Source organism: Dictyostelium purpureum (genome assembly GCF_000190715.1).
Source record: "Dictyostelium purpureum unplaced genomic scaffold DICPUscaffold_167, whole genome shotgun sequence".
Classification (NCBI taxonomy): Eukaryota; Evosea; class Eumycetozoa; order Dictyosteliales; family Dictyosteliaceae; genus Dictyostelium; species Dictyostelium purpureum.
In genome coordinates this window covers 10,609-37,869 of record NW_003519504.1, presented here as the reverse complement: position 1 = coordinate 37,869, position 27,261 = coordinate 10,609, and the positions used below count along the sequence as shown (strand labels likewise).

Genomic DNA, 27,261 nt, shown 5'->3' with positions numbered 1-27,261 from the left:
AATAAAAAAATAAAAAAAATAAAATCAATTGAATATTATAAAAATTTTGTTTAATTTATTGGAACAGTGGATAAAATTATCTCTCTTTGTGTGAGTGTTGTGGTATTTAACTATAAATATTTATGATATGATAATATAAATAATATGGTGCACTTATCATAAAAATTTTTTTTCAAAATTTTTAAAAAAAATTTAAAAAAAAATTTAAATTTTTTTTTTTTAAAAAAAAAAAAAAAAAAAAAAAAGGAAAAAAAAGGTTGAATTATTTGAATTATTTTTTTTGCTTTTTGTTTTTCTATGTTTTTTTTTTATTTTTTTTTTGACTATTATTATTTAATAAATCAAAAATGTTATTCCAATAAATTGGCAATGATCATACTATAGTAGTATAATAGATAACTCATTCATTCAATTTATTTATTTATTTGTTCCAATTATTTTAGTAGGTATTATTACATTAAAAGTCATATCAGAAATTTTTTTAAAAAAAAAAAAGTAAGATATTTATTTTTTTTTATTTTTTTTTGAAATTTTTTTATTTTTTTTTTTATTTTTTATTTTTTTTTATTTTTTTTTTAGAAAAAAGCATTACTGTTGGTTGTGTTGTTTATACATTATAGAACGTGCATTAATATTCATACAAATAATAAAACTAAAACTATACTGTTCAGTAAAAAAGGTCATCACTCAGACACACATAATATTCTTGTACAATAACATAATATAATAATAAAAAATAAAAAAATAAAGAATTAATTTTTGTATAAAAAAATCAAATAATAAAATTTCTGTTTTTTTTTTTTTTATAAAATAATATTTGAAAATCTATATAATTATTAATAATAATATCAAAATAATAGTTTGAAATAATCAATCAAAATAATAATAATAATAATCATTTAAAATAATAGAAAAAAACCATTCAATCACACTCCCACACATTTTTACCCCTACACACACAACATTTTTTATTTATTTTTTTATTTATTTTTTGGGGTTATTTAGATCCATATAACAAATCTAGAACAAAACAAATATTATATAATTGAAATATTTTGTTATAAAATACATTTATATATATATAACAATATCTTTTTTTTTTTTGTAATTTTATAAATTTATAAATTTGTTTTGTTTTGTTTTTTTTAAATATATAATCTTTTTATTTAAAAAAATAAATATTTTTATTGTATTTTTTTTTTTTTAACAAAGAAAATAATTCCAATTAAATAGTTTATTAATAAAAAAAATTAAATAGTAATTGTAATAATAGTAAAATAATAAATAAATCACAATTTTAATAAATAATAAAATGAGTTCAGATTCAGTCGAAATTCTTTTTAATGATAGAATTTCAAAAGATGATCCAGAAGCAATTTTTCAAATCGTCGAAATCGTTGGATCAGGTTCATTTGGTACAGTTTGTGCATGCAGATGGATGAAAAAAAAAGATAGAGAAGCAAATGATAATAAATTAATAGCATGTAAATTTGTCGAAGTTAATCCAGAAGATACAGAAACCAATATCAATTTAGTTAGAGAAATCGATATCTTAAAGGAATCAATGGATTGCCCATATATTGTAGAATATAAAGGTTGCTATTTAAAGAGTAATATGTTACTTATAGTTATGGAATACTGCAAAGGTGGTTCATTACTCGATATTATAGAATTATGTGAAAAGCGTCTCGTCGAAGAAGAAATTGCCGCTGTTTGCGCAGGTGTTGTAAAAGGTTTAGTTTATTTACATTCAAAAAAAACTTCACATAGAGATATTAAAGCAGGTAATATTTTATTAGATGAAGAAGGTTTACCAAAATTAGGTAAGTACAATACAAAAACTCCGATACTATAATAAATATGAATATTAATTTTTTTATTTTATTTTTATTTAATTTTTAGCTGATTTTGGTGTTTCAACAATTGCAGAACAAGGACAAAAGATGAAAACAGTAATTGGTTCACCATATTGGATGGCACCAGAAATTATTATGGGTCAAGGTTATGATCAAAAAGCAGATATTTGGTCATTAGGTATTACAGCTATTGAAATCGCAGAATTAGTTCCACCAAGATTTGATGTACCACCATCCAGAGTTATCTTTACTATTCCACATCAACCACCACCAACTCTTAAAATTCCATCCGATTGGTCACCAGAGTTTAATGATTTTGTAAAACAATGTTTATCTATGAATCCAGCAAATAGACCATCAGCCCAACAATTACTCAGCCACCCATTCATTCTCAAGGGTTCAAGTCAACAAATTCTTCAAAAATTAGTTAACGAATGTATTCCAATTCTCAAAGAGAAAAGACAAGAGAAAATTAGACAACTCGAAGAACAAGAAGCTAAAAATAGTGCAAGCAAAATGGTATCAAGTGTTGGTACTAGAGCTTCTCAAGCTTTAGCCACTGCAAGAAAAGCCGAGTCACTCAGAGGCTCTGTTGTCATTTTGAACTCTAAGGATAAAACTGCTTCCATTATGCGTAATAAAAATCCACCAACCAGCTCTGCTGCAGCAGGCGGTGCCGGTTCAACAAGAAGAGTACCAGGTAATAAAAGTGTACTCAATAGATATCCTCCTGCCAATGCAGTTAATCAAAATACCAATGTACCATCACCAGCTGGCGGCACAAGTAGACCTGGTAAAATAAACTCACCATTTTTACAACAACAAAACCAACCACCACCTCCAAAACCAGTCTCAAAACCAGTTTCAAAACCAACAACAACTAAACCAACTGCAGCCGCCTCAGCATCTTCTACAAATTCAACTACTCCAACTAAAAGTGGTGGTTCAAGTTTAAATATTAAACCAACTAGTAGCGTAAATAGAAGTTCAATAAGTATTGGTCAACAAAAACAACAACAACAACAACAACAAGACCACGATGATGAAGATAGCCACAGTGTTATCTATCATCCATCATGTAGCGAAGACGAATCTGATATTGAATTTAATAAAGAGGATTATGAAATCATAGATATTTAATAATATTTTAAATCTATCAAAATAATCATAATAATCACAATAATAATAATTTGCTAAAATAATAATGGTTTTTTTTTTTTTATATATAAATTAATAATAATAATCTACAAGAATTTAAAAAAAAACTTTATTGTTTTGTATAATAGTAAAAATAAAATAAAATTTAAAGTATATATAAAAAAAATATAAAAATTATCTTTTTTAATTTATTTGTTTATTTCTTTTAATTTTTTTTTAGTGGCTGTTGAAAATGGTCTTTTTTTGGGTTGACAGGGGTTGATTGAGGGTGATTTTAAAAATGTTTAAAAAATCCAATTGATAATGATGCTTATACTTAAAAATATATTGTTTTTTTATATTTTATTGATTTACAAATAAAAATAAAAATAAAATTAAATCAATTTATCACTATAACACTAATAATAGAATTTGAAATTTAGTTTTGGTTTCTATTGTTTTAAAAATACTTAATGGTTGTGTATTCAATTTGAATTATTTTCTAGAAAATAATTGATAATTCATTTCTTAATTCCTATTTGATGATTTGAAATAAAAAAAGTTAGTATTCTATTTTTAATTAAAAATTAATATTTATTTTTTTTGTATAAAATATTAAAAATAATATAAAGTAATATATTTTAAAAATATGATTATTTTATTGCATTATAAATTTGATTAATTTAAGAAATCATTATAATAAAAATTATGGGTTTTAAAAAACTTTTAGCAGTTAATTTTAAAAAATTTTTAAATTTAAAAATTAACCCATTTTTTATTTGAATTAAAAAATTTAAAAAAAATTTTTTGAAAAAAAAATAAAAAAAAAAAATGAAATTTTTATTTTAATTTTTTACATTTCTATTATTTTTTTCTTTATTACCTTATATTTTTAGATCACCTTTTTTATTTAAATTTAGTAAGTGGAATTGAAGATTTAATTTTTGGGAAAATAAGAGTTTTAGAAAATAACTTTAAATTCTCAATTTTTTAAAAAAAATTTATAAAAATTTAATGATTTTAAACTATATATCTTATAAATACCAAATAGTTACCACAATCAATCATCATATAAACAAATAAACATAATTATAAACATAATTATAAATAATAATAATAATAATAATAATTAATCAATAATTGTTTTATTTTCAGTCTCTAATACACTACACTTACAAATATATCCATCACACGCACAGACACACAAAATTCTCCAAACATCAACACTTAATTCACCCAAATCACTTTAACACCACTTTAAACACATAATATTATTATTATTTTTTTCAATTTTAAAAAAAAATTTTAATTTATTTTTTAATTGTTTTTTTTTTTAAATTTTTTTTTTTCTTTTAAAAATTATCTTTCAATACTAATATAATTCTTTTTTTTATTATTTTTAGCTAGTATCATTTTTATATATTAGTAGTAGTAGTATTTGTAGAGGTTTATTTATTTCATATTTATTATAGAACACAAAAAGAAAAAAAAAATAAAAAGAATAGTGTTTTAATATTAAAAAACTTTTGAAAATTTCATCATCAAAATTTTTTTTATTTTGTCAAATCTTTTAAATTTCAAATTTAATTTATCGAAAATATGTCAGATGTAGCTGCCCCACCACCACCACCACCACCAGCTCCAGCTCCACCACCACCACCACCATCAATGGGCGGAGCTCCACCTTCATCTGAAAGATCTGCATTATTAGGTTCAATTCAAGGTTTTAATTCAAATAAATTAAAAAAAGTCAGCACTAATGAAAAAAAACCAGGAGGTAAGTAGATTTTTTTTTGATATTTTTGCAATAACAGGAGTGTTTTTTTGAAAGTCTGAAAATCTTTGAAACACTTCAATGTTAAGTGTTTTTTTGATTTTTTTGACTTTTTTGACTTTTTTAACTTTTTTTTTTTTTTATGTTATTCTTATAATATATATTAATATATTTCAATTTTAAATTGTTTTAATATAGATAAACCAGTCGCTCCATCAGGTGGATCATCAAATGCATCAATAGGGGTATCATCAAAACCAGCACCAGGAGGCGGTCCATCAGGTTTTGGTGATATTTTTGCAGGAGGTATGCCAAAATTAAGAAGCACAGGTGCAAAGGTAATTATCAAATATTCAATTAAATTTCAAATCAATTTTATATTTTTATTTGTGAATTAGGAACTGTCAATATTTGAAAAAAAAAATTTAAAGAAAAAATGAAGATTATATTATTTCAATTATTGTTTTTTTTTATTTTTCTTTTTTTTTCCCAAATAGTTTATAAGGAAATATATTAATATAATCAATTATTTTACATTCTAGACCACAGAGTCAAGCTCTTCAGCCACAACACCAGCTCCAGTTTCAAAACCAGCTCCAGTATCAAAACCAGCTCCAGTTTCAAAACCAGCTGCACCTGTTAATAATGCTCCAGCTAAACCAGCCCCATCAAATGTAGCCAAGCCATTGGTAACATCAATCTCCAAGCCAGTTATTAAACAATCTACAGGTGTATTAAGACCAGCACCTGTTATTTCAAAAGCACCTGTTGTTAGCAAGGTTGCTGCCAAACCAGCTCCAACACAAAATAAACCAGCTGCTCCAGTAGCACCAGTAGCACCAGTTGCTCCAGTAGCACCAGTAGTACCAGCTGCCCCAGTTTCAGAAGCACCAAAACCAACACCACCAGTAGTTGATCCAGCTTCCATTAAAACAAATACATCATCACCACCAACATCATCACCAAAACCAACAATGGACCTTCCACCACCAATTCCAAAACCAAGCCATGACTCAATATCAAATACTGCCAATGAACAAACAAAACCAGTTGATAATAGTGGTGTAGTTTCAGAGCACACAATTTTACCAGGAGATGGTAGCAGATCAGTTAAAACTAACCCAACCCATACAGTTACATCCAAACCAGCTGCCCCTGTTAATAAACCAGCTGCAGCTGGTGGTACACCAGCAAACTGGGTCAAACCAGGATCAGGCCCAATATCACCAATCGGTAAAGTTGTACAAAGTGCTTCAGTTCAAGTTGCTCCACCAAGAAAAGTTACAAGTTCAGCAACCCCATTAAAGCCAGCTCCAGTTATTACTTCAAAATCTGTTGCAAAACCAGCTCCTGTAAATACAAATACTACATCATCAAACTCTACATCAAACCCAACTACCCCAACATCAGTATCATCACCTAAATCACCAGCTGTATTTAATATCCCACCACCAATTGCTAAACCATCAGCACCAAAAGACGAAGCTGCTAAACCAACACCAGCACCAGCACAAACACCAGCACCAGCTTCTGTTCCAACACCTAAACCACAACCAGTTGCAGAGCCACCAGCTCCAACACCACAACCACCAAAAGAACCAGAAACCAAACCACATCAACATCAACAACAACCACCAGCTACTCTTCAACACCAACACTCATCAAGCAGCATTAAGAATATATCTCCAAGAAAGAATGACAGCGATGAATTGGTTTGTGCTAGATGCGGCGGAGGTATTGAAGGAAACCACTTTAAAGCATTAGACCAAGCATGGCACATTGAACATTTCACCTGTGTTGAATGTAATACAGGTATTCAAAACTTTGTTCAACATGATGGCCAACCATATTGTGAAGTTTGTTATGATAGAAAATTCGTTGTACACAAAATTTGTAATATATGTGACAAACCAATTTTTGGCACTGTAGTTTCAGCAATGAACTCAACCTACCATTCAGAATGTTTCAAATGTTCATCATGTAATTCAAATTTCCCAGATAGTAAGTATAATATATTATTTATCATGATACGTTTAAAAAATTTTAAATATTAATTTTTTTTTTTCTTAGATGAATTTTATCAATATGAAGGTAAACCATGGTGTGGCCCATGCATCCAAAAGATGACAAAATCAAAATATGAAAAATGCGACTTTTGTAAAGAAGAAATTGATTCAAAATCAGATGGTGTTATCAAAGTTTTAGGATGTAAATATCATAATAATAATAAATGCTTTGTTTGTTACGATTGTAAAACACCATTCCCAAATTTAAATTACTATGAAATAGATACCCATCCAATGTGTTATGATTGTGCCGTTAAACATTAAAAAATAAAATAAAATTACCTAAAACAAAAACAAAAATAAAAATAAATAAAAAAAAAAATAAAAAAAAAATAAAAAAAAAAAAGAACATACAAATATTTTTTTAAATAAAATTATGTATTTTTATATTTATTATTAATTATTTATTAAATGTTTATTTTTTATTTTTAAATTTTTACTATTTACAAAAGATTTTTTTTTTTGGGGGAATTTTACACTTGGTGATGTAAATTATAAAAAAATATCAAATGTAAAGGTGACAAAAAAGATAATAATTTTTGAAGAGGAAATTTGGTACAGTTCATCCAAAAAAAGAAAAGATTTTTAATTTTATTATTTTTATTTTTATTTTAAAGTATTTTTATAATATTTTTGTGTAAAAACCAGGATAGAATCCGGAGTGATTGATATTATTTTATTACAATAAAAAATTTTATTTTATAAAATAATTTACAAAAATGATAAAGACCATTGGGAATAGCAGGTGCCCCTTATGCCTGGGTGCTTAGATTTTTTTGGGTGGGCTTACCCATTACTAAAATCCAATTTTTTATTTTTTTTATTTTTTTTTTTTATTTTTTTATTTTTTTTTTAAAATTTTTTAAAAAACTAACTGATTCAGCGTCCCTATAAATTTCATTTTATTTTTGCATGTAACATTATTATTATCTTATCTTTTTTTTTATATTTATATCTTGTAATATTATTATTATTTTCAAATTTTAACAAAATGAGAATCTTCATCACTTTATTATTAATCTTTGGTTTATTCTCCTCATCATTTGCTGTTCAACCACAACAAGTTGAATTAGAAAACTTACAATCTACTAAAGATTTTGGTAAATTTTTAGTTGGTTTTGCTGAAGGTCTTGAAGTAAGTATTTTTAGAAAAACCACAAAAAAAAAAAAAAAAAAAAAACAATTTTCTAATTTAATTGTTATTTACTTTATCATTAGATCTCACTCAGTGGTCACTTAAAATCATGTATTGCTTCAATCGATTCATCATTCGCTGATCTTTCAGCTGCTTATCACAACATCGATAGTGGTTTCTCACACAAATCAAGCTCAACAATGAGAGCTGGTCTTCGTGATTTCGGTCATGGTATCCTCGATGTTTATAACGCTTATAACCGTTGTGGTGTCAAATCCTTAATCTCTGATATCAGAACCATCGCTGCTGAAGTTAGCTCTGAAACTGGTATCCTCAAATTAGTTATCCACGAAGGTATTGATATCATCCACAATGCCCACACTCTTACCACTTCTTTCAAAAATATGATCTCTGATTGCAAGAGAGGTGACTTCACTGGTTGTGGTGTTAACTCTGGTAGAATCGTTGGTATTTTAATCCACCAATAAACATATAGTTTTATTTAAACTAAACAAACAACAATAATAAAATAAAATTATATCAACTCGAATTGAACTTGTATATTATTTTTTTATAAATAAAAATTTAAATAAATTTTATTATATTGGTTTTAATTAATTATTTTTTAATTTCTTTTTTTTTCATTTTGTTGGTATATCAGTGTGATTTCTAATTTTTTTTGTTATTTTATAAATTTTTATAAATATTTTATTATCACTTTTTCAATTTCACTTTTTTTAATTTTTTTTTTTTTTTTTTAATTTTTTTTATATTTTTTGAAATTAATACTCTTTTGATGCAAATACTTATATAATTTTTTTCGATTATTGTATTAATAGTTTTTTAATTATATTTATTTATTTTATTTTTTTATTTGTTTTTAATTTTTTTATTTAATTTTTTTTTTTTTTTAATTTTTTTCATTTTTTAAAAAATTTTTTTTTTATTAAAAATTTAATTTATTTTTATTTATATCATTCAAAAAGATGAGCGATGAAATTTCAAATGTTTTATTAAAAAGAAAGAGAAATGATGAAGAGGTTATTTCAATTCAAGATGCCTTAAATGATCAGCTAGAGGAAGAAAAAAATTTAATAGAAGAAGCAAAGAGACAAGAGGAAGAAGATTGGGGTGACGAGAATTGTTGTTCTTTTGAAAAAGGTTATATAAATCAATCTGTTTTTGCATGTAGAACATGTTCAACCGATGATAGATTAGTAAGTTTTTATGTAAATTACTACTAAAAAGAAAAAAAAAAAAAGATTCACTAATTTATTAATTTAATAAAGTTTGGATTCTGTTATGGTTGCAGTATGCACTGTCATTTATATCATGATATTTATGAATTGTTTCATAAAAAAGATTTTAGATGTGATTGCGGTACATTGGTTCAGCAACCAAAAGAGGGTGATCAAAAAAAAGAATTCTTATGTCAATTAGCACCAATTTCAAAAGATGAAAATGGGGAACAAATTGTCAAAAAAGAAATATTAAATTCAAAAAATCAATACAACCATAATTTTAAAGGAAAATATTGTTATTGTGATAGTGTTTATGATTATAAGGAGGATATGATTCAATGTATTCTATGCATGGATTGGTTCCACGAACAATGTTTAAAATTGAATTCAAAAGTTTCAGATATTCCAAGTGTCGATGAATTTTCAGATTTAATTTGCTCGGATTGTGTTAAGAAATTCAATTTTTTACAATATTATCCATACATTAGAGTTTATATAGTAAATGACCATATAGTTATTGATGATCCACCAAAAGCAGATATTGAAAATAAAACAACAGTAACAACAACAACAACAACAACAACAAAAACAACAACAACAACAACAACCACAGCAACAGAAGCAACGACAACATCATCAGAAAATATTACAGGATCAGGTTTGGATTTAGTAACACCTCCACTCAATATAACTTCAGCCAATACAACATCAGAATCAACTATAAATAAATTATCAGTAAATTCAAATAGGTGCAAGAAATCATTAATTGGTCCAAATAGTTTATTTTCAGGTGATTTGTTTTGTAAAGAAAATTGGACAAGTGATTTGTGTCAATGTGGCGATTGTAAAATATATTATAAAGAAAATAAATTAGAATTTTTATTTGAAGGTGATTCAAATACTATATCTCATAGGGAGAGTTTAGAATCTTCAGTTGAGGGTGATAAGGATATTTTTAATAAAACTCAAGATACTTTCGAAAAAATTGTTCCATTGCAACAACAAAGAGCGTTATTGGAGGGTTATAGCAACATGAAAGAAAAATTAAAAGATTTCTTTTCAAAAAAAGCAGATACAAATCAAGTTATTACGAAACAAGTATGTATATTAAATAATTATAAATAATAATAATAACAATAAAAAATAATAATAAAATAATCAAACACCAAAACTAATTCTTTTTTTTTTTATTATTAAATATAGGATATCCAATCATTTTTTAGAGATTTGAATGTAAATAAAAAATTTAAAAATAATTAAGGGTGATCATTTATTTTGACTAAAATTTAAGTAAATAAAGAAAAATAATTAAATATTTTAAAAAAAGGAATTTATAATTTATAATTTATTTTTTATTTTAGTTTAATTTTTTTTTAAAAACATATTCGAATTGAGTTAAAATCATTTCTTTTGTAACTTCCCAACCTTCAAAGCTATTATTTGAAACTAATAATGGTTTTAATCGTTCACTTATAGAACATTTGCTTTGGAAAATAATATTCTTAAGGAAATCTTGATTTTGGATAAAGGATAGAAGTGCTTTGCATTGAAAATTATCGAAAATTATTAATTTTTTGATAAATTGAACAAATGTTAATGTTCTCCAGGTAAAATCGTTTGATAATGATTGAACAATCTTTCCAAAATCAATTGGTCCCCCAAATAGATTGAAACAGATTAAATTTTCTACTGGTGATGGTTGATTCCAACAATTTGAAAGGAATAGGAGATTATTTGCAGCCCATGTTACTGGTACTGTATAGACTGATTGGAATTGAATCTCTAATGGGTAGCAATCCATAATATAAAATGTTTGAAGAAGAATTTGGAATATATCGAGTTCTTTATTAATACCTGTATTTGGATTTGAAAATAAAAATGGTAATCTTATTATCATTGTTGGGATACCTTTGGCTGTTGCTTCCTTTATACGATATTCACAAACTACTTTGGATTGGAAATATCCATTCATAATTATATTGTCCATCGATTCACTGACGAGGAGTGGTGATTGATAATCATCTAAAACACTGAGAGTTGAACCCCAATATACACCAAAAGTTGATATTTCAACAAATCTTTTTAGTTTAATACTTGATGCGAATCTAATACATTGGTTAACTCCTTCTAAATGTGGATATAAATCTGAATATTTGCTTTTGAAACTTGTGTTATAAGCTAAATTGAAAATTACACCGACTTCTTTTGATAAAAGAGTATAAGTTTCTTTTGATAACCCAAAGAGCTCTTTAGAATAGTCACCACCAATAACTACAATTTTATCGATTTGTTCTTTTGTTAATTGTTTATAGAGTTGATGATCTTTAAATAATTGGATAATGGATTCTTTTGTTTTATCACGAGTAAGGCAATAAATTTTTTTATAGGTATCGGATTTTATTAAATTTGATAAAAAGTAAATACCCAAAAAACCTGTTGAGCCAGTAAGAAGAATAGTACTGCTATCAAAGGTACCATTTGCTACAGAGTCCTTGTAAACCTTAATTTGCTCTTGATTTGGTAAAATAATTGATGGATCAAGCGTAGCTTCTTTTATCCAATCGATTGGTTTAGGTTCTTCAACTGGTTGGGGTTGATCTCTCTTTTTAGTGGAGTAATTTGGCATTTCAACAGCATTTTTAATTGTAGAAATTAATTGTGAAATTGTTATTTGTTGTAGTTGAGAAATTGTTACAATATTTGGCTTAAATGTTTTGTCAATAAAGGATTTTAATTCGATTGCCAATATAGATGTGAAGCCATATTGATTCATTTGAATATCTAAGTTAATTTTTGATTGATCAATTGATAAATACTCGCTGAATTTTGAAAGAATTATTTCTCTAACTGATAAATCTTCATTATCATTTGAATTATTTGATTGGATGGAATTTAAATAGAAATCTAATTTATATGAAAGGAGGTGTTTCTTGAAAGATCTACTAATATTTGAATGGTCAAATTTCGCGACAATTTTATTATTTAGTTGATCATGATTTTGTAAAATTAAATCCAAAGAACCTAAAACAATATTTGTTGAAATTAAATCTAAACCTTGTGATGTAAAGAGGGCTTGGACAGAGTCGGATCTAGATACAAAACCAGATTGGTCAATGGCAGAGAAATTAATTGAAACAATAGGGTAGCCAAACTGTCTTAATGCTTTTGAATATGAATCAATTAAAGTATTTGCACAAACATAGCCACATTGTCTATGAGCACCTAAAACACTGGCAATTGATGATGCTAAAACAAATTTCTTTAGTAGCCACCCTTTTAAGCCCATTGCTGTTTGTATATTATATGCTCCAATAATTTTAGCACTATTGGATTGGATGAGTTGGTTTAAATCAATTTCCTCTGGTTCACTTTGGACAGGAGCAAAGGCATTATGGAATACAGTTTCTATTGGATCTAGTGTTGGATTCTCATTGTAAAGTTGGTCAATTGCATTTGATAGTTCTTGGCCATTTGAGATATCAACTTGTTTATAAAAGATGCGAATTGTTGGATTATTGATTTTTGAATTTGCTTCTGCAAATTTAAATTCATACCTAACTGGTGATTTTGAAAAGACGATAATATTTTTAACACCTTGATCGTTTTGTTTGGAACTATTATTCACTATCCATTTAAGAATTGTTAATGATAAACCTCTTTGACCTGTAATTAAAACTGTTTTTCCAAATAAATCATTATCAATTTGGAATGATGGTGATAATAATAAATAGTTTTTATCAAATTGATAGTTTGATTTTTCAATAATAAATTGAACCAAGTCCGGAATGGTTTGATAGTTAATTACGACCTTTCCAATGTGCTCTCGTTTACCCAAATATTCAATTGCATCTTTAATTTCCGAAACTGGGAACTCGGTAATTGGAATTAAATTTAGTTTCTCTTCCTTGATCATATCTGTTATTGTTTGTAAAATTGGTTTGGCTTTTTTGAAACTAGCTGGTGTCATAACTTCAACAGTTGAATATGAAATATTGTATTTAAATTTATTAAAATCTGTTGTATCATTTGAATTTAAATGATTAATGCTAAGATCCACAATACGACCACCTTGAGCTAATGTATTGAAGTTTGCTTCGAGGAATTCAAATGGTAAAGTATTAATAATTAAATCCACACCATTTCCAGATAATATTGAAGGGGTTTTGTTTATTTCCGATATTTTCTTTTTAATTTCAAAAGAGAAGTTGGTATCTCTTGATGAATAAATTCCAGTAATAAAGTTTCCATATGTGTTACGAAGATATTGTTCTTTTTCCTTTGATCCAACAGTTACGAATAGTGATGATTTGAATCCACTTGCTTTTAATATTTCAATTAATGACAAACCAATCCCACCAGTTCCTGAATGAATTAAAACACTTTCACCTGATTCAATATCTAAATTGCCTTTATAAAACAAAGAGTAGTATGATGTAATATACACAAGTGGGATTGATGCTGCGTCGGTAAATGAAATATTGCTTGGTTTTATTACAAATCTATCTTGGTCAGCAATAACAGTTGATGAGGTAGAACAGAAACATGCACCTAATACTTGGTCACCAACTTTAAATTTACTAACTTTATTACCAACTTTGGTTACAATACCACTTAATTCATAACCTATTTCTGGGTTATTATAATCTCCTTTTTGGTTAGTTACTTCTCTCTGTACCAAGCCACGGTAAACCAAATTGTCTTTAAAGTTGATACCTGCTGCCATTACTTTAACTTGGATTTCATTATCTAACAATGATTTTTTTGCCTCAAGTTTAAATTCTAATGTCTGAGCATCTAATCTTGCTACCAAATCTTCCTTGTTGCTAACATATGAATTTGACTTGTATTTTAATTTTAAATTGGTCTCTTGTTTAACCCTTTCATAATATACTTGATTATCTCTGACGATAAATTCCCTTTGAATGTGTTTACTAGAATTTGTTAAATTATAGGAGATTCTAAAATCAGCTAAAGTTTTTTCATAAAAATCTGCTCCGAAATCTATTGAATAAATATTTAAACCTGGGAATTCACAGAAATATCTGAAGGCACCGATTAATGATGATGCAAATGCATTTATAGATTCTAATTGAGCATATCTTGATAGTAATACATGTTTACAACCACTATTAGTCTTTAATAAATGTTGATTAATTTTAATATAATCAAATGTAGTCTCTTGGAAATTACCTTCATTTAAATCATTAAGAGCTCCACAAGATAAAATAACTGATTTTTCTGTTAATGGAGTTTGGGCAATTTGTTTTTCAAAATCTTCGTATGTAAAAGATCTATAAATATCGGTTCCTTCTTCGTTAATATCCATGGCACTTTTAAATTCTTGTGATTCGTCAATGTTATCTAGTTTTGGGCCAAAAATAAATATTTGATCAAAGGAAGCAATAAGACCAGTTAAAGATATAGTTTTTTCTGCTGATTCTATATAGTTTGGTTTTTGGGTGGTTATTACATATGGTTGAGATTGAGTTGCAATGAAACCTTTAAAGTTTAAATCTGTTACCAATAGTTTTTGCCATTCATCCAAAGTTGTAACTGAGCCATAGCAATTATATGATATCCATTGTTCAAGCATTTCAATTTGTTTATTTGTAGTTTTTGGTTTAAATAATGTATCAACTATTACCAAATAACCGTTTCCAGATAAAATTTTATTAATGTTATCAATTGATGATTTCCTATCCTGTTGAATTTCCGATACACCATTTAAAATAATGATATCATAATAAGATGGATTGAAATTTTGTTCTAATAGATCTTGTTGTAAGTTGATTGGCTTAAATAAACATTTGATCAATGGACTATCATCGATTATTATATGTAAATTCTCTTTGATTTGTTGTACAAAATTTATTTCTTTATCAGAGAATGTGAATTCAATGTTAATTTCTGATGATGAATTTCCTTTAATTAGTGCACATATTTGGTTTATTATAATTTCTGATAATAGACCAATACCACATCCAATTTCTAAAATTCTGAAAACGATACTTTGATTTAATATTGGTTTAATTGAATTTGAAATGATTTCTTTAATAATTTGATTTTGCTTGATTATGGGTTCAGGAGAGGAGTCTATTAAATTTGAAGATGCTTGGTCAACAGAACCTGGATTTTTGATCAAATATTTTGCTAGTGTATTTAAAGTTTTTTGGTCTTGAGCATTTAAAACTGCAAGTAAAGGAGAGGCTTGTCCATATTCAATTAATGATACATTTGATTTTAACATTTCAAAGTAAGATTTTGCAATATTATGCTTTGCTATACCATCAATTTCTGATATATTAAAATAATTTGAGATTAAAAGTTCAGTAGCTTCACTTGTGACTTTGGCGGGTGTAATATCTTGATATTTCTTTTTAATTGGAGAATATAAACTTGTTGTAAATGCTTTTTTAATATTATTTGCTGGTTTTGAAATGATTTCATTAAATTTATTTAATAAATTAATTGAAGGTAATTCCAATGGTGAATCTATTGATTGTTTAACGATTGAGTAAATAGAGTTGGTTGGGCTTGCTAATGTTAAACCATCTGAGACTGGGTTGGTTGAAGTGAAAACTATGAAAGGAATATTAATTAAAACAGAACCATCCTGATCAAAGCAAATGGCTTTGGCAATATGTGAGTTTCCAATAGCTTCTACAAATTCTGAATAGCAATAAAGGTATTTATATTTCTCTCTTTCATTTACAGATTTTGGTATATTCTCTGAAAAAAATTGAACACCTTGAAGTTTTTCAAAGAGCACAATACCTTTGTTTTCTCTTATTACCGCCAAGCTTTGGAAGCATGCATCTAAAATGCATGAATTAAAGAATAACTCGTCATGTTTGAGAGCTGAGCTTAAATCAATTTTAGAAAGTGATGATGTTTTATCAAAAGAAGCCTCCTCAATAGATTGGAATGGACCAGAATAATTTAATGACACCATATCTTTTATTGCTTCGTATAACTCTGGTTTTTTTAAAGTTATCCAACTGCATTTCTCTTTAAGGCTATTGATATTGACCTTTTCTGGAACTGAGTTAAGTTTGGTAATTGAAAATCGACCCTGAGCAGACAATACCCATCTATCGATTTTATCATCTTTGAAATGGAAAACTACTCTATATTCATTTTTTGAGGATTGATAAATATTTGTTGAAAGAATTTGCTTCATTCCTTGAACTAAAAAAAATGGAGTTTTAAATTCTAATGAACTAATTGAGAGATCTTGATTTGGGAAACATTTCATTATTGAGTCTAAGTATACACACCCTGCTAAAAGAGTTTTATTTTTCGATTGATGACCCTTTAAATATTTAAATGGCTCCTCACCAATATCAATATATGAAGTATAGGAAATTAATGGTGATGATTCATTTTTAAATCCCAGTGGATTTAATGGTAACCCATTAACTCTATAAGATACAGATGCAGCACCTTGAGTAAAATAGACATCATCATCCCATTTATAGTGTGGTAAAACATATGATGCTTTCTTTGATTGTATCTTATCGTTGCTAGTTGGTTCCGATAATTGGTATTTAAAGTTTACTTTACAGCCATTACAATATAATTGAGCAATAGTTGCCCTAATATCAATCATATCAGTATTGGTCTTTCTATTTAATGATTGATGAACTGAAGTTGAGTCCGGTAGGAAATAATCTGAATCCATGGGGGCCATTTCCTTGATATAATATATCAATGTTGGGTTTGGTGATAATTCTAAAAACTGGACTCTATTACCAAGATTATTTGATTCAATAAATTTGAAGATGTTTTCGATAGCTTTTTGGAATAATACAGGTTTTCTAATGTTGTCATAAATGTAATTTGAATTAAACTGAGAATCTTGATCTTTAAATAACTCACCAGTTACTGTAGAGAATATTGGAATGAGTGGTTTTACTGATTTAACATCTTTGGTTATATTTAATACCTCATTCTTAATTATCTCTTGTTTTGATGAATGGAAAGAAGAGTTTGAACCCAATAATACTGAAAATAATCCTTTTTCTTTAATAGTTTGTGAAATTTCATTAAGTTCTGATTCGATGCCGCTAATGACAATGGATGATGGGGAATTGTAACAACTAATTTCAATATTTGGGTACTTTGATGAAAATTGATCTTTAAATTGCTTTTCATTTAAGCCAATAGCCATCATTTTGCCGGAACCATTTGTTTTACTTTGAAGTGTTGATCTTTGATAAGTAACGAAACAAGCAGTTTCTAAATCGATCATACCAGAACAGTAGGCAGCGGATACTTCGCCAAAAGAATGACCAACAATAATGGATGTCTTAATACCCCATTTACTGTAAAGTTCAAATAATGAAACTTGTAGCATAAAAATTGATGGTTGTGCAATGGTTGGATCATTGATTGAAATAGTATCGTTATCTTTGATAGCTCTTAATTTCGATAGAACAGAGTACCCATAGTATTTTGAAAGGAGTGAATCTACCTTGTCCATTGATTCTTTAAAAGTTGCTTCCCTGTTATAAAGTTTAGTAGCTTGACCATTCCATTGTGGGCCCTGACCACACATTACATAAACTATTGGTGATTGATTATTGTCTGTTATTTTGATATTACCAGAAACATTACTATTGGTCGAAAAAGATTCAGTTATACTAAAATCACCCCATTCACTGGCATCAAAAACTACTCTTTGAGATAATTCTGTTGGTTTTGAATAAATTTGATTGTAAACAAAATCTTTAAATGACATTGAATTTGAGTATAATGTTGTATTACCAAGTAACTCCTCTTTTATCAAATCAAGTGATTTCTTTGAATTTGCTGAGACTGGTATTAATAACTTTGTTTCGGATTTAAAACTTTTGGTTTTAATAGACTTATCATTATATTCACTTAACAACAATGATACATTTGAACCTATTTTTTAAATTTATTGATATTAGTAAAAAAAAAACTTTTAATTATTTTATCTATTACTTACCGGTGATACCAAAACTGTTAATTGCGATCGATACCAATTTATTTGGGAATGGTGTGTTTTCTTTACAAACCTTAACATTCCACTCATCAAATTTAATATTTGGGTTTGGTTTATTAAAGTTAATATTTTTAACGAACTGACGATGTTTAAGCATTAAACAACATTTTGCTAACGATGCAACACCTGAAGCTGCCTCTAAATGACCAATATTTGATTTTATTGAGCCAATTAGCAATGGATTTTCTTTTGATTTTACTGATTTAAATATATCTGAAACTGACTCAACTTCAATTGGATCGCCTTTAATTAAATTTTTTTATTAGTATATTTCTTTATGAAGTTTATCATATAATTATAGTTTTTCTTACCAATAGGTGTTCCAGTACCGTGTAATTCAAAGAAATCTATATCTGAAAAAGTGAGCGAACTTTTTTCAAAAGTCTTAATAATATTATTGGTTTGGGCCAACTTTGATGGTTTAATAAAGTTGTCTTTATTTAAAGAGCCGTCAACATTTGAATTGATGCCTCTAATAACTGCATAAATTTGGTCACATTCACTAATTGCAAGTGAAAGCTTTTTTAATATTAAAACTACAACACCTTCAGCACGAACAAAACCATCGGCAGATTCATCAAAAGAGTTGCATTTACCACTTTTTCCAAGTATACCAATTGATGAGAATGCCTTTGATATTTGTGGACTTAAAATAAAGTTGGATCCACAAACAACTGAATAGTTACAATCCCCATTTACAATGGATGAATAACCCAATTGACATGCATTTAATGAACTTGAGCATGCAGAATCCACTGTTAAGGATGGGCCATGGAAATCGAAACAGTAAGAAATTCTATTTGCCATACCTCCCAAAGTTGAGTTAAAAACATTATAATTTGCAATCTTATCAAAATGTTCAGTATTGACAGATGAGTAGTCGATTGTAGATGCACCAACATATACACTTGTATATGTACTACGGAGTGATATTGGATTTATACCAGCATCTTCAAAAGCCTCATAAGTTGCCTTTAATAATAGTTTTTGTTGTGGATCTAATTGTTTTGCTAAGTTTTATAAAAAAAATTTATTAAAAATTTATTATATTTTTAAAGGTAATGATTATTAAGCTTACCATCAGATGGATTGATACCAAAATGCATAGGATCAAAATTCATCCATTCTAAAATAATAAAAAAATTAGTATGAATTATAACACCATATTTATAAATAAAATTCTGCATACCCTCCAACTCTACTAACCCTGCATGCTTATTTGAAATTTCATTCATTTCATGAAATGAATCCGAGAATCTTTGATTCGTTTCTATAACACCATCAAAACCATTTAATAAATTTTCCCATAATTCTGATGGTCTATTTGAGTTACCGGGTAGTCTTAAACCAATACCGACAATAGCCACATCATTATTACTATAACTATTTGTTTCTAACATTTTTTAAAATAAAAATAACAAATATATATATTTTTTTTTAAAAAATTTGTTTATAAATAATAAAAAAAGGTAAACAAAAAAAAAATTAAAAAAAAACTTCTGTAAAAAAAAAAAATTTAATTCATTTAAATAAAAATTACCCTTTGTTAGCCAAGATAATCAACAAAAATGTGATTAATCACAAGAAAAAAAAAACTCGAAATCTTTTGATTGGATATCAAAAATGATATTTAGAAATTTAAAAAAAATAAAAAAAAAATAAAAAGTCAAAAAAAAGATTATTTTTTTATTTATCAAATTATAATAATGTAATAATTTAATATATAACTTATATAACTTATAATAATATATAAATATAAATATATAAATATAAATATATAGATAAATATATAGATATTATATAAATATATTATAAATATAATTAAAACAATATAATTTAAATAATATATCAATACCAAAAAAGGGAAATATTTCTTAATTAGATATACCATCAAAATGGTAAATATGCTCCTTTATTGGTTATTACCTTTATTATTACACAATTTCTTAAAAACGAATAAATAATTCTTTAATTTTTTTTTATTATAAAAATATTTTTTTGAATTTTTGATAAAAAAAAAAAAGTTTTTAAAATAATTTTTTTTTTTTTAAATTTTTTTTTTTTAATTTATTTATGTCCTTTTTTTTTTTTTTTTTTTTTTTTTTTTTTTTTCTCTTTCCTAAATCCTTTTATTTTTAAATATATATTTTATTTTGTTTATATCCAAGACAACAATATCGATATGTGATCATTTTGAAAAAAGACAGCAAAGAAAATAATTTAAAAAATTAAATTCGAAAAATAGTAGAATAAAAAACACACATCCCCACACCACTTAATAGTTTATTTTTTATTTTTATAATAATTATTTTAAAAAAAATTTTAAATTAAAATACAATTAAAATAATAATAAAAATTATATATATAAAATATTTAACTATAGAATAAAATAAAATAATAACAGTGACATAGTAATAATATCATCAATCTATAAATTATAATTTGTGATATAAAAATAAAATTTATAAATCTTTAATAACTATAATAGTATTAATAAAATCAAAATAAAATGAAATCATCACCATCATCTTCAGATATGAAATCATTTAATAAAACAAAAATCAAGGTTATATTAAAAAATGTGGTTGATCTTGGATTAAATCAAAACAAATATTTAATTCAATCAGATAAAAAAGTGTTATTTTGCCAACAAACCACATTTAAAAACGATTATTCAACACAATTTCAACATATTTTATCGCGTCAGGAATATAGCAAAATTATTGAAACTTTAAATTCAAATATAGATCCAATGCTATTCAAACTTCAAGTTAATAACTGGTTACTATTAATAGCGATTATAATGTTTCCTTGTATTATAGTGACATCAATATTTGCAAGTATGGGAAAAATATTTATACCCACCATTGTGGTTGGAGCCTTATCATGTTTCATTGGTATATTTGCGATTTTTAGAAAAAATTTTTTAGATTCAAAAGTAAAAATTTGATTAATAATATTAACTACATAACAATAGTTCACTAACAAAACCAATTGTTTATTATAGCTATCAGATAAAGTAACTAAAGATATTCAAACATTTAATAATAGATTTTCACATCGTCAAATCTCATTAGAATATTTAGTAACAACTATTTATTCACAAAATAGAATATCTTATCAAATTAATTTACATTTAATCTATCCAATTATAGCTGCCCATACACCTGGAATGTATTCATCTTCACAGTCATCAAATACGATAACACCACAATCTTCAACAAACAGTTTATACAACAGTATGGGTAGTGGTATAAGTAGTGCAGGAAACATTAATAACTCTCCACAATCAATTTTATCACCAAGTTATCAATATATAAAACAAGAACAACAACAAAGCATACCAATTTATAACCCAGTAACAGGTAGAGAATATATCTATTATAATAATAATAATGATAATAATAATAATAATAACAATAATATTAGCAATAATAATCGACATTATACTAGTGTTAATATAAATGAAGACCAATATTATGATGTTGACAATTCGAATGAGAACTCAAATCTTTTAAACCATAAAAATATTAATATTTAATGTTTAATAATGTACATAAAAATAAATAAAAACTTTCCGATTAAACTTTATATACAAAAAAAAAACTTATTTTTTTTTAAAATCATTTATTTTTATTTTTTTAATTTTTTTTAGCATGTAGCAGAATTATAACTGTGTTCATGTAAAAAGTTAAAATTACGAAGACAATTAACGCTAACATCGTAAGTGTAACAAGTGGCTGTGCCATTGCACTTTTCCATAGTTGCTGATTTAAAAAAAAAACAAGGTAAATAATTAGTATGAACCCATCTTTTAATAAATTTAAAATATACTTACGTGTGTTATATGAACAATAAAAACTTAAATAATGATCTGGAGAAAAATGAACAGTGGTATCGTTGGTGTAATAGTAATAAAATTGTGGAGCAGAGTTACAGGTTGATTCTGCATAAGTTGAATATTTATAACCATAAATTGGGGTGGCCTGTGGTGGTGCAACTGAGACTTTAACATAATTAGCAGCGGTGAAATAGTCGTTGTTAGCATAGGTTGGAACGTTATAGCAATTTCCAGTTACATATTCTACATCATAACCATTCATTTTATTTGAACAGGTTCCATCTTGACGATTATATTCTGAAATTGTTACATTTCCATGGTTATCATAAAAAGCTAAAAAAAAATAAATAATTAAATTAATATTTAAAAAAAACAATCTAAACAATAACTTTATAAATACCTTGGAAATTATGACCCATAAATGCATATGCACCGATTGCAACACATTGGCCTACTTCAAATGCAAATCCAACACCTGATACTTCTCCTGTACAATCTGGAGTTTGGTATGGTTCCATATACACATATAAAGTATTACTAATTGCACTATTAAATAAAAGTGCTATCGTTAAAATTAAACCTACTATTATTTGAATCTTCATTTTATTTATATTTATTTATTTTTTTTTGCTGTTTATATATATCAATCAAAAATTTTTTAATATATATTTTAATTTTTTATAAAAATTTATAAAAAAAATTAAATTAAAATATAAAAAAATAAATATTTAGATATTTACTTTTTTTTTAGGAAAGATCATTAGATTTTTAAAAAATAATTAAAATAAAAATAAATTATTAATTTTTTAGTTAGGGCAGGAAACATCATCTAACACCTCATCAATTTTTAAAAATTAAAAATATCTTTTTGTTTGAATTTCTACCTTTCTAGAACCTAGGAAAAAAATAATATATTTCTAAAAAAACTTTATTATTTTTTTATTATTTTTTTTTGTAAAAAAAAAAAAAGTAAAAAATAGTTTTTATTTTATTTTTTATTTTTTTTACATTACACAAAAAAAAACATGGGTGCAGATAGTGATAAAGAACCATTATTAGGGGAAAATTCACCATCTCCACCAATTTATACAAATAATTTTAATACTTTTGATATAAATAATTTTAAAAATAATAATATTAAAAATAATGTGTCGATAGCACAAATTATTATGGCTCCTGATAATAATGGGCAACCCTGTATGGCGATTCCTATGGCTAGGTATAAAGTTAAAGCCGATTTAAATTGTGTGGGTAAATTTAAACAATTTAATGATACCTTTCCAATAGAATTATCTAGTTTATTTACAATAGTGGAATATGAAGCTATTGTTTTAGAAATCAATAAAATTGTAAAACCAAATAAAATTCCGATAATACTATCCATCATTTTTCAACTTTTCCTTATAGTTCCTCTTATCTTTTTTGCAATTACAAATTATTTACCTTTTTTATATTTATCAATTGGTTTACTTATTGTGGGTGCAACCATAGTTGTTTTTGTTTCAATTACTTTATCTAAAAGAGTATGTATCTTGTTTTTATAAATATATAAAAAATAATATAACTAATTCATTTTTTTTTTTTTTTTTTTTTAATTTAGATGATTAAAAAATTGGAAACTCACGTAACCCAATTAAATAATGATTATGCTACTAAAAACATTATTTTTCAACTTCAAAGTAAATATTATTCAAATTCTGGTAAAAGCTTTTATGTTAAATTATTCATATTATATCCACCATCAATACAAACACCTCAATACCATACCACTATTGATATATTAGCGTCCCCAGCCTATAATGGCAGTACTCCCCAATAACATTACTTAAATTTATTTTTAATTATATATTATAATAAAAAATTGAATTTTGTTTTTCATTAAATTTAATCTTTTTTCTTTTTACTTTTTTTTTTTTTATTTTTTTGAGTCCAAAAAAAATAAAAATTTTTATTTTGGAGCACCAAAATAAGAAACTTAATTATAACCAGTTTAGATTATTTATCTCAAATAAATGAATAAATAAATATTTACCCAGGTTGTTAATAAAAGTAATCCTTAACAATATTTTATTATTCAAATAAAAAAAGCAATTAAATTAAAGTTGTACAACTTTATTATTATTTTTTTAGTATAACTCAAATTTTTAAATTTTTTAAATATTTTTATTTTTTTTTTATTTTATTTTATTTTTTTTTATTTTTTTTATTTTTTATTTTTTTATTTAAAAAGATTTTTGTTTTATCTTTTCTTCATATTTTTCCGTGCTACATTAATTAATACACATAAAATAATAATAAAAAAATTTACATATCAAATAAATAAATATTAAAAAAAATAAAATAAAAAAATAAAATAAAATAAAATAAAATAAAATAAAATAAAATAAAATAAAAAAGATGGGTGTCGAAACAAATCAATCAGAGGATAATTCTAAACAACCATTATTACAACCACAACAACCACAACAACAACCATTACAAACACAACAAATTTATTCACAAAATGGTCTCCTTCAACAACCATTAGTACCACAACAACAACAACAACAACAACCACCATCAACAGTTTTAATACCAACAGGTAGTAATGGACCATATATTGCTTTACCAATGGCTAGATATAAAGTAAGACCTGATTTAAATTGTGTCGGTAATTTCAAAAAATATAAAACTTCATTCCCAGTAGAATTATTAGGAACATTTACAAATCAAGAATACGAATCAATTATCAACGATATCAATAATATTGTTAATTTTAATAAATTACCAATAGTTTTTGCTGTTATCTTCCAGTTATTATTCATCGCCCCCATTATCATCTTTGCCTCTATAAACAATTTACCTTTATTATATACTTCAATTGGCTTTAATTTTTTAGCTGCAATTATTGTTATTATAGTATCTATTTCTTTACCAAGAAGAGTATGTAATATAATATAGTTATTTTACCTTATAATACTGAATTAAATTAAATTCTAATATCTATTTTATAATTTTTTTAGATGGTTAAAAAGTTAGAATGTCATATTGCACATTTAAATAATAATTATTCTTGTAAAAATATTAGATTTGAAATTGAACCAAAATATATTTCAAGATCTGGTAAGAAGTTCCATGTAAAACTATGCATCAGATACCCACCAGTTATTTTAGCTCAAGCCCCACAAATGTATTATAATGCACCACAACAACAACAACAACAACAACAACCATTACAGCCACAATACCAAACTGTCCCAGTATATGTTTCACAACAACAACAACAACAACAACCATTACAACAACAGTATTATCAACAACAACAACCACAATCATATTTAAATAATGTTGATAATAATAATTAAAAAACCCTTTCTAAATTAATAAAATTTCCTTTTTAAAACTAAAATATCATATTTTTATACCTCATTACAACTTTTATTTTTCACAGTGAATTGTTTTAAAGATGCATTATTTTTATTTTTATTTTTATTTTTTTTTAGTTTCAAATAAAAACTTTTTTGGTCTATTGTTGTGCTGTTTCTTTTGAATCTTTGATCATATTCAAAAATTTTAAGAAATATTTTATTATTATTTTTTTCTCATAAAAATTAATATAATTTTTTTTTTTATTTTTTTTTTTTTATTTTTTTACTTTTTTAATTTTTTAATTTTTTTTAATTAAAATTTTTTTAATTCATTTTTTTTTTTTATTTTTATTTTTTTTTTTTTGCTTTTCATTTTAAATCACAACTTCTTCATCCAGAACTCTAATTTATCTGTATATAATTAGTTTTATACAACCAAATAAATAATTTTTTATTTTATTTTTATTTTTTTAATTTTTTAATTTTTTTTAAATAAAAATAGTTTATTTTAAATAAATTTTATTTTTTTCATTTTTAAAAAAAAAAACACAACACAACACACCAAATAAATTTAGTTAATATTTATTTATTTTATTATATATCTTTACACACAATATACACACATCCAATAAACTAAAGATGGCCAACGCAACCAAACGTTTACAAAGAGTAAGTTTATCAAAGTTATAATTATGAAAAAAAAAAAAAGTTTAAATAGAATTTAGAACTTCACCAAATTTCTTTTCTTTCTTTATTTATTTTATAATAGAGGAAACAAATATATTAAACTTCACCAATTTCTTTTCTTTTTAAATAGGAATATACAGATTTAGTTAAAGCTCCACCAACATGGGTCAATGCTTCACTTGTAGGTGATAATTTACAAAAATGGAAAGCCTCAGTTCAAGGTCCAGTAAGTAATGATAATATAAAACATATATATTAAGAGTTACACTAAGTTCTAATAAAAACATTATTACTTATATTACAGGAAGGTACACCTTACGAAAAAGGTACTTTTAACATTGATATTGATTTCCCAAATGAATATCCATTCAAACCACCAACTATTAAATTTATCACTAAAATTTATCATCCAAACATTAATTCAGAGGGTCAAATTTGCGCTGAAGTTTTTTCAAGTTGGAGTCCACAATTAAAAGTAACTGATGTTCTCAATACCATCCGTTCAATTCTCGTTGACCCAAACCCAGAAAATCCATTAGACGCAGAAATTGCTCAAATTTTCAAAACTGATAGAAATGCTTTCAACAAAACTGCCAAGGAATATACTAAAAAATATGCAAAATAAATAATTATCTTTTTTTATTTAATATATAAAATATTAAATATTGTATAAATAAATAATAAATAATAAAAAAAAAATAATAAAAAACAACTACAGTTTAAAGATTTTTTTTTTTTATTATTAACAAAAAATAATTATTATTTTGTAAATATTAATTTAAGAGCATCAAATTTTATAAATAAACTTTATACAAAAATAAAATATATTAAATAGTGTGCACATTTTTTTTTTTAAATATTTACAAAGGTTTATTTTTATTTTTATTACCACCCATTTATACTTGATATTTTATTTTCGTTCTCAAAGTCTATATCATTATATCCATAACCTCTAATAGAGTCATTGATGGCTGAATCATGGCTGTAAAAAATATGTTCCGCTGGAATCATAAAGGATTTTCTTCATCTTCTTCTTTCTTGATTTTGAATATAATTTTTTTTGTTTGTTATAATAGTTCTTTTTTTTTAGATCTTTTAAATCTTGAATTGTAGGTACTATTGGTATAACCTATTACTGTTATAATCTTT

At 25.3% G+C, this 27,261-nt stretch overlaps 8 protein-coding genes across 8 annotated transcripts in view; 6 read left to right on the top strand and 2 right to left on the bottom strand.

The window, feature by feature from the left end:
• Positions 1-1,312: 1,312 nt before the first annotated feature.
• On the top strand, positions 1,313-2,996 carry DICPUDRAFT_153614 (uncharacterized protein; the record flags this gene model as incomplete). Its single annotated transcript, XM_003289221.1, has 2 exons — positions 1,313-1,823; positions 1,903-2,996. The coding sequence occupies 2 exons, from the start codon at positions 1,313-1,315 to the stop codon at positions 2,994-2,996; spliced, it is 1,605 nt and encodes a 534-aa protein (XP_003289269.1).
• A 1,596-nt stretch (positions 2,997-4,592) lies between these two features.
• On the top strand, positions 4,593-7,097 carry DICPUDRAFT_153613 (uncharacterized protein; the record flags this gene model as incomplete). Its single annotated transcript, XM_003289220.1, has 4 exons — positions 4,593-4,770; positions 4,966-5,105; positions 5,310-6,768; positions 6,838-7,097. 4 exons carry the CDS (start codon positions 4,593-4,595, stop codon positions 7,095-7,097), a joined length of 2,037 nt encoding a protein of 678 aa, XP_003289268.1.
• Positions 7,098-7,756: 659 nt separating this feature from the next.
• Positions 7,757-8,584, top strand: DICPUDRAFT_92268 (uncharacterized protein). Its single transcript, XM_003289219.1, has 2 exons — positions 7,757-7,968; positions 8,052-8,584. The coding sequence occupies exons 1-2, from the start codon at positions 7,825-7,827 to the stop codon at positions 8,454-8,456; spliced, it is 549 nt and encodes a 182-aa protein (XP_003289267.1). The 5' UTR covers positions 7,757-7,824; the 3' UTR covers positions 8,457-8,584.
• Positions 8,585-8,954: 370 nt separating this feature from the next.
• On the top strand, positions 8,955-10,450 carry DICPUDRAFT_153611 (uncharacterized protein; the record flags this gene model as incomplete). The annotated part of the gene is made up of 3 exons (XM_003289218.1): positions 8,955-9,185; positions 9,258-10,307; positions 10,433-10,450. 3 exons carry the CDS (start codon positions 8,955-8,957, stop codon positions 10,448-10,450), a joined length of 1,299 nt encoding a protein of 432 aa, XP_003289266.1.
• Positions 10,451-10,566: 116 nt separating this feature from the next.
• Positions 10,567-19,637, bottom strand: DICPUDRAFT_88429 (uncharacterized protein; the record flags this gene model as incomplete). Its single annotated transcript, XM_003289208.1, has 6 exons — positions 10,567-14,975; positions 15,030-18,116; positions 18,181-18,480; positions 18,549-19,247; positions 19,316-19,363; positions 19,427-19,637. 6 exons carry the CDS (start codon positions 19,635-19,637, stop codon positions 10,567-10,569), a joined length of 8,754 nt encoding a protein of 2,917 aa, XP_003289256.1.
• A 1,136-nt stretch (positions 19,638-20,773) lies between these two features.
• DICPUDRAFT_35425 (uncharacterized protein) lies at positions 20,774-25,422 on the top strand (the record flags this gene model as incomplete). Its single annotated transcript, XM_003289217.1, has 3 exons — positions 20,774-21,175; positions 21,245-21,426; positions 25,212-25,422. The coding sequence occupies 3 exons, from the start codon at positions 20,774-20,776 to the stop codon at positions 25,420-25,422; spliced, it is 795 nt and encodes a 264-aa protein (XP_003289265.1).
• A 388-nt stretch (positions 25,423-25,810) lies between these two features.
• Positions 25,811-26,925, top strand: DICPUDRAFT_48481 (uncharacterized protein). The gene is made up of 3 exons (XM_003289216.1): positions 25,811-26,094; positions 26,243-26,338; positions 26,417-26,925. Exons 1-3 carry the CDS (start codon positions 26,065-26,067, stop codon positions 26,735-26,737), a joined length of 447 nt encoding a protein of 148 aa, XP_003289264.1. The 5' UTR covers positions 25,811-26,064; the 3' UTR covers positions 26,738-26,925.
• Positions 26,926-26,966: 41 nt separating this feature from the next.
• The window catches only part of DICPUDRAFT_92265 (uncharacterized protein), a 1,489-nt gene continuing 1,194 nt past the window's right edge, over positions 26,967-27,261 (bottom strand). The window contains exon 3 of the mRNA XM_003289207.1: positions 26,967-27,261. Coding sequence (XP_003289255.1) covers positions 27,229-27,261 — 33 coding nt within the window. The 3' untranslated portion in view covers positions 26,967-27,228.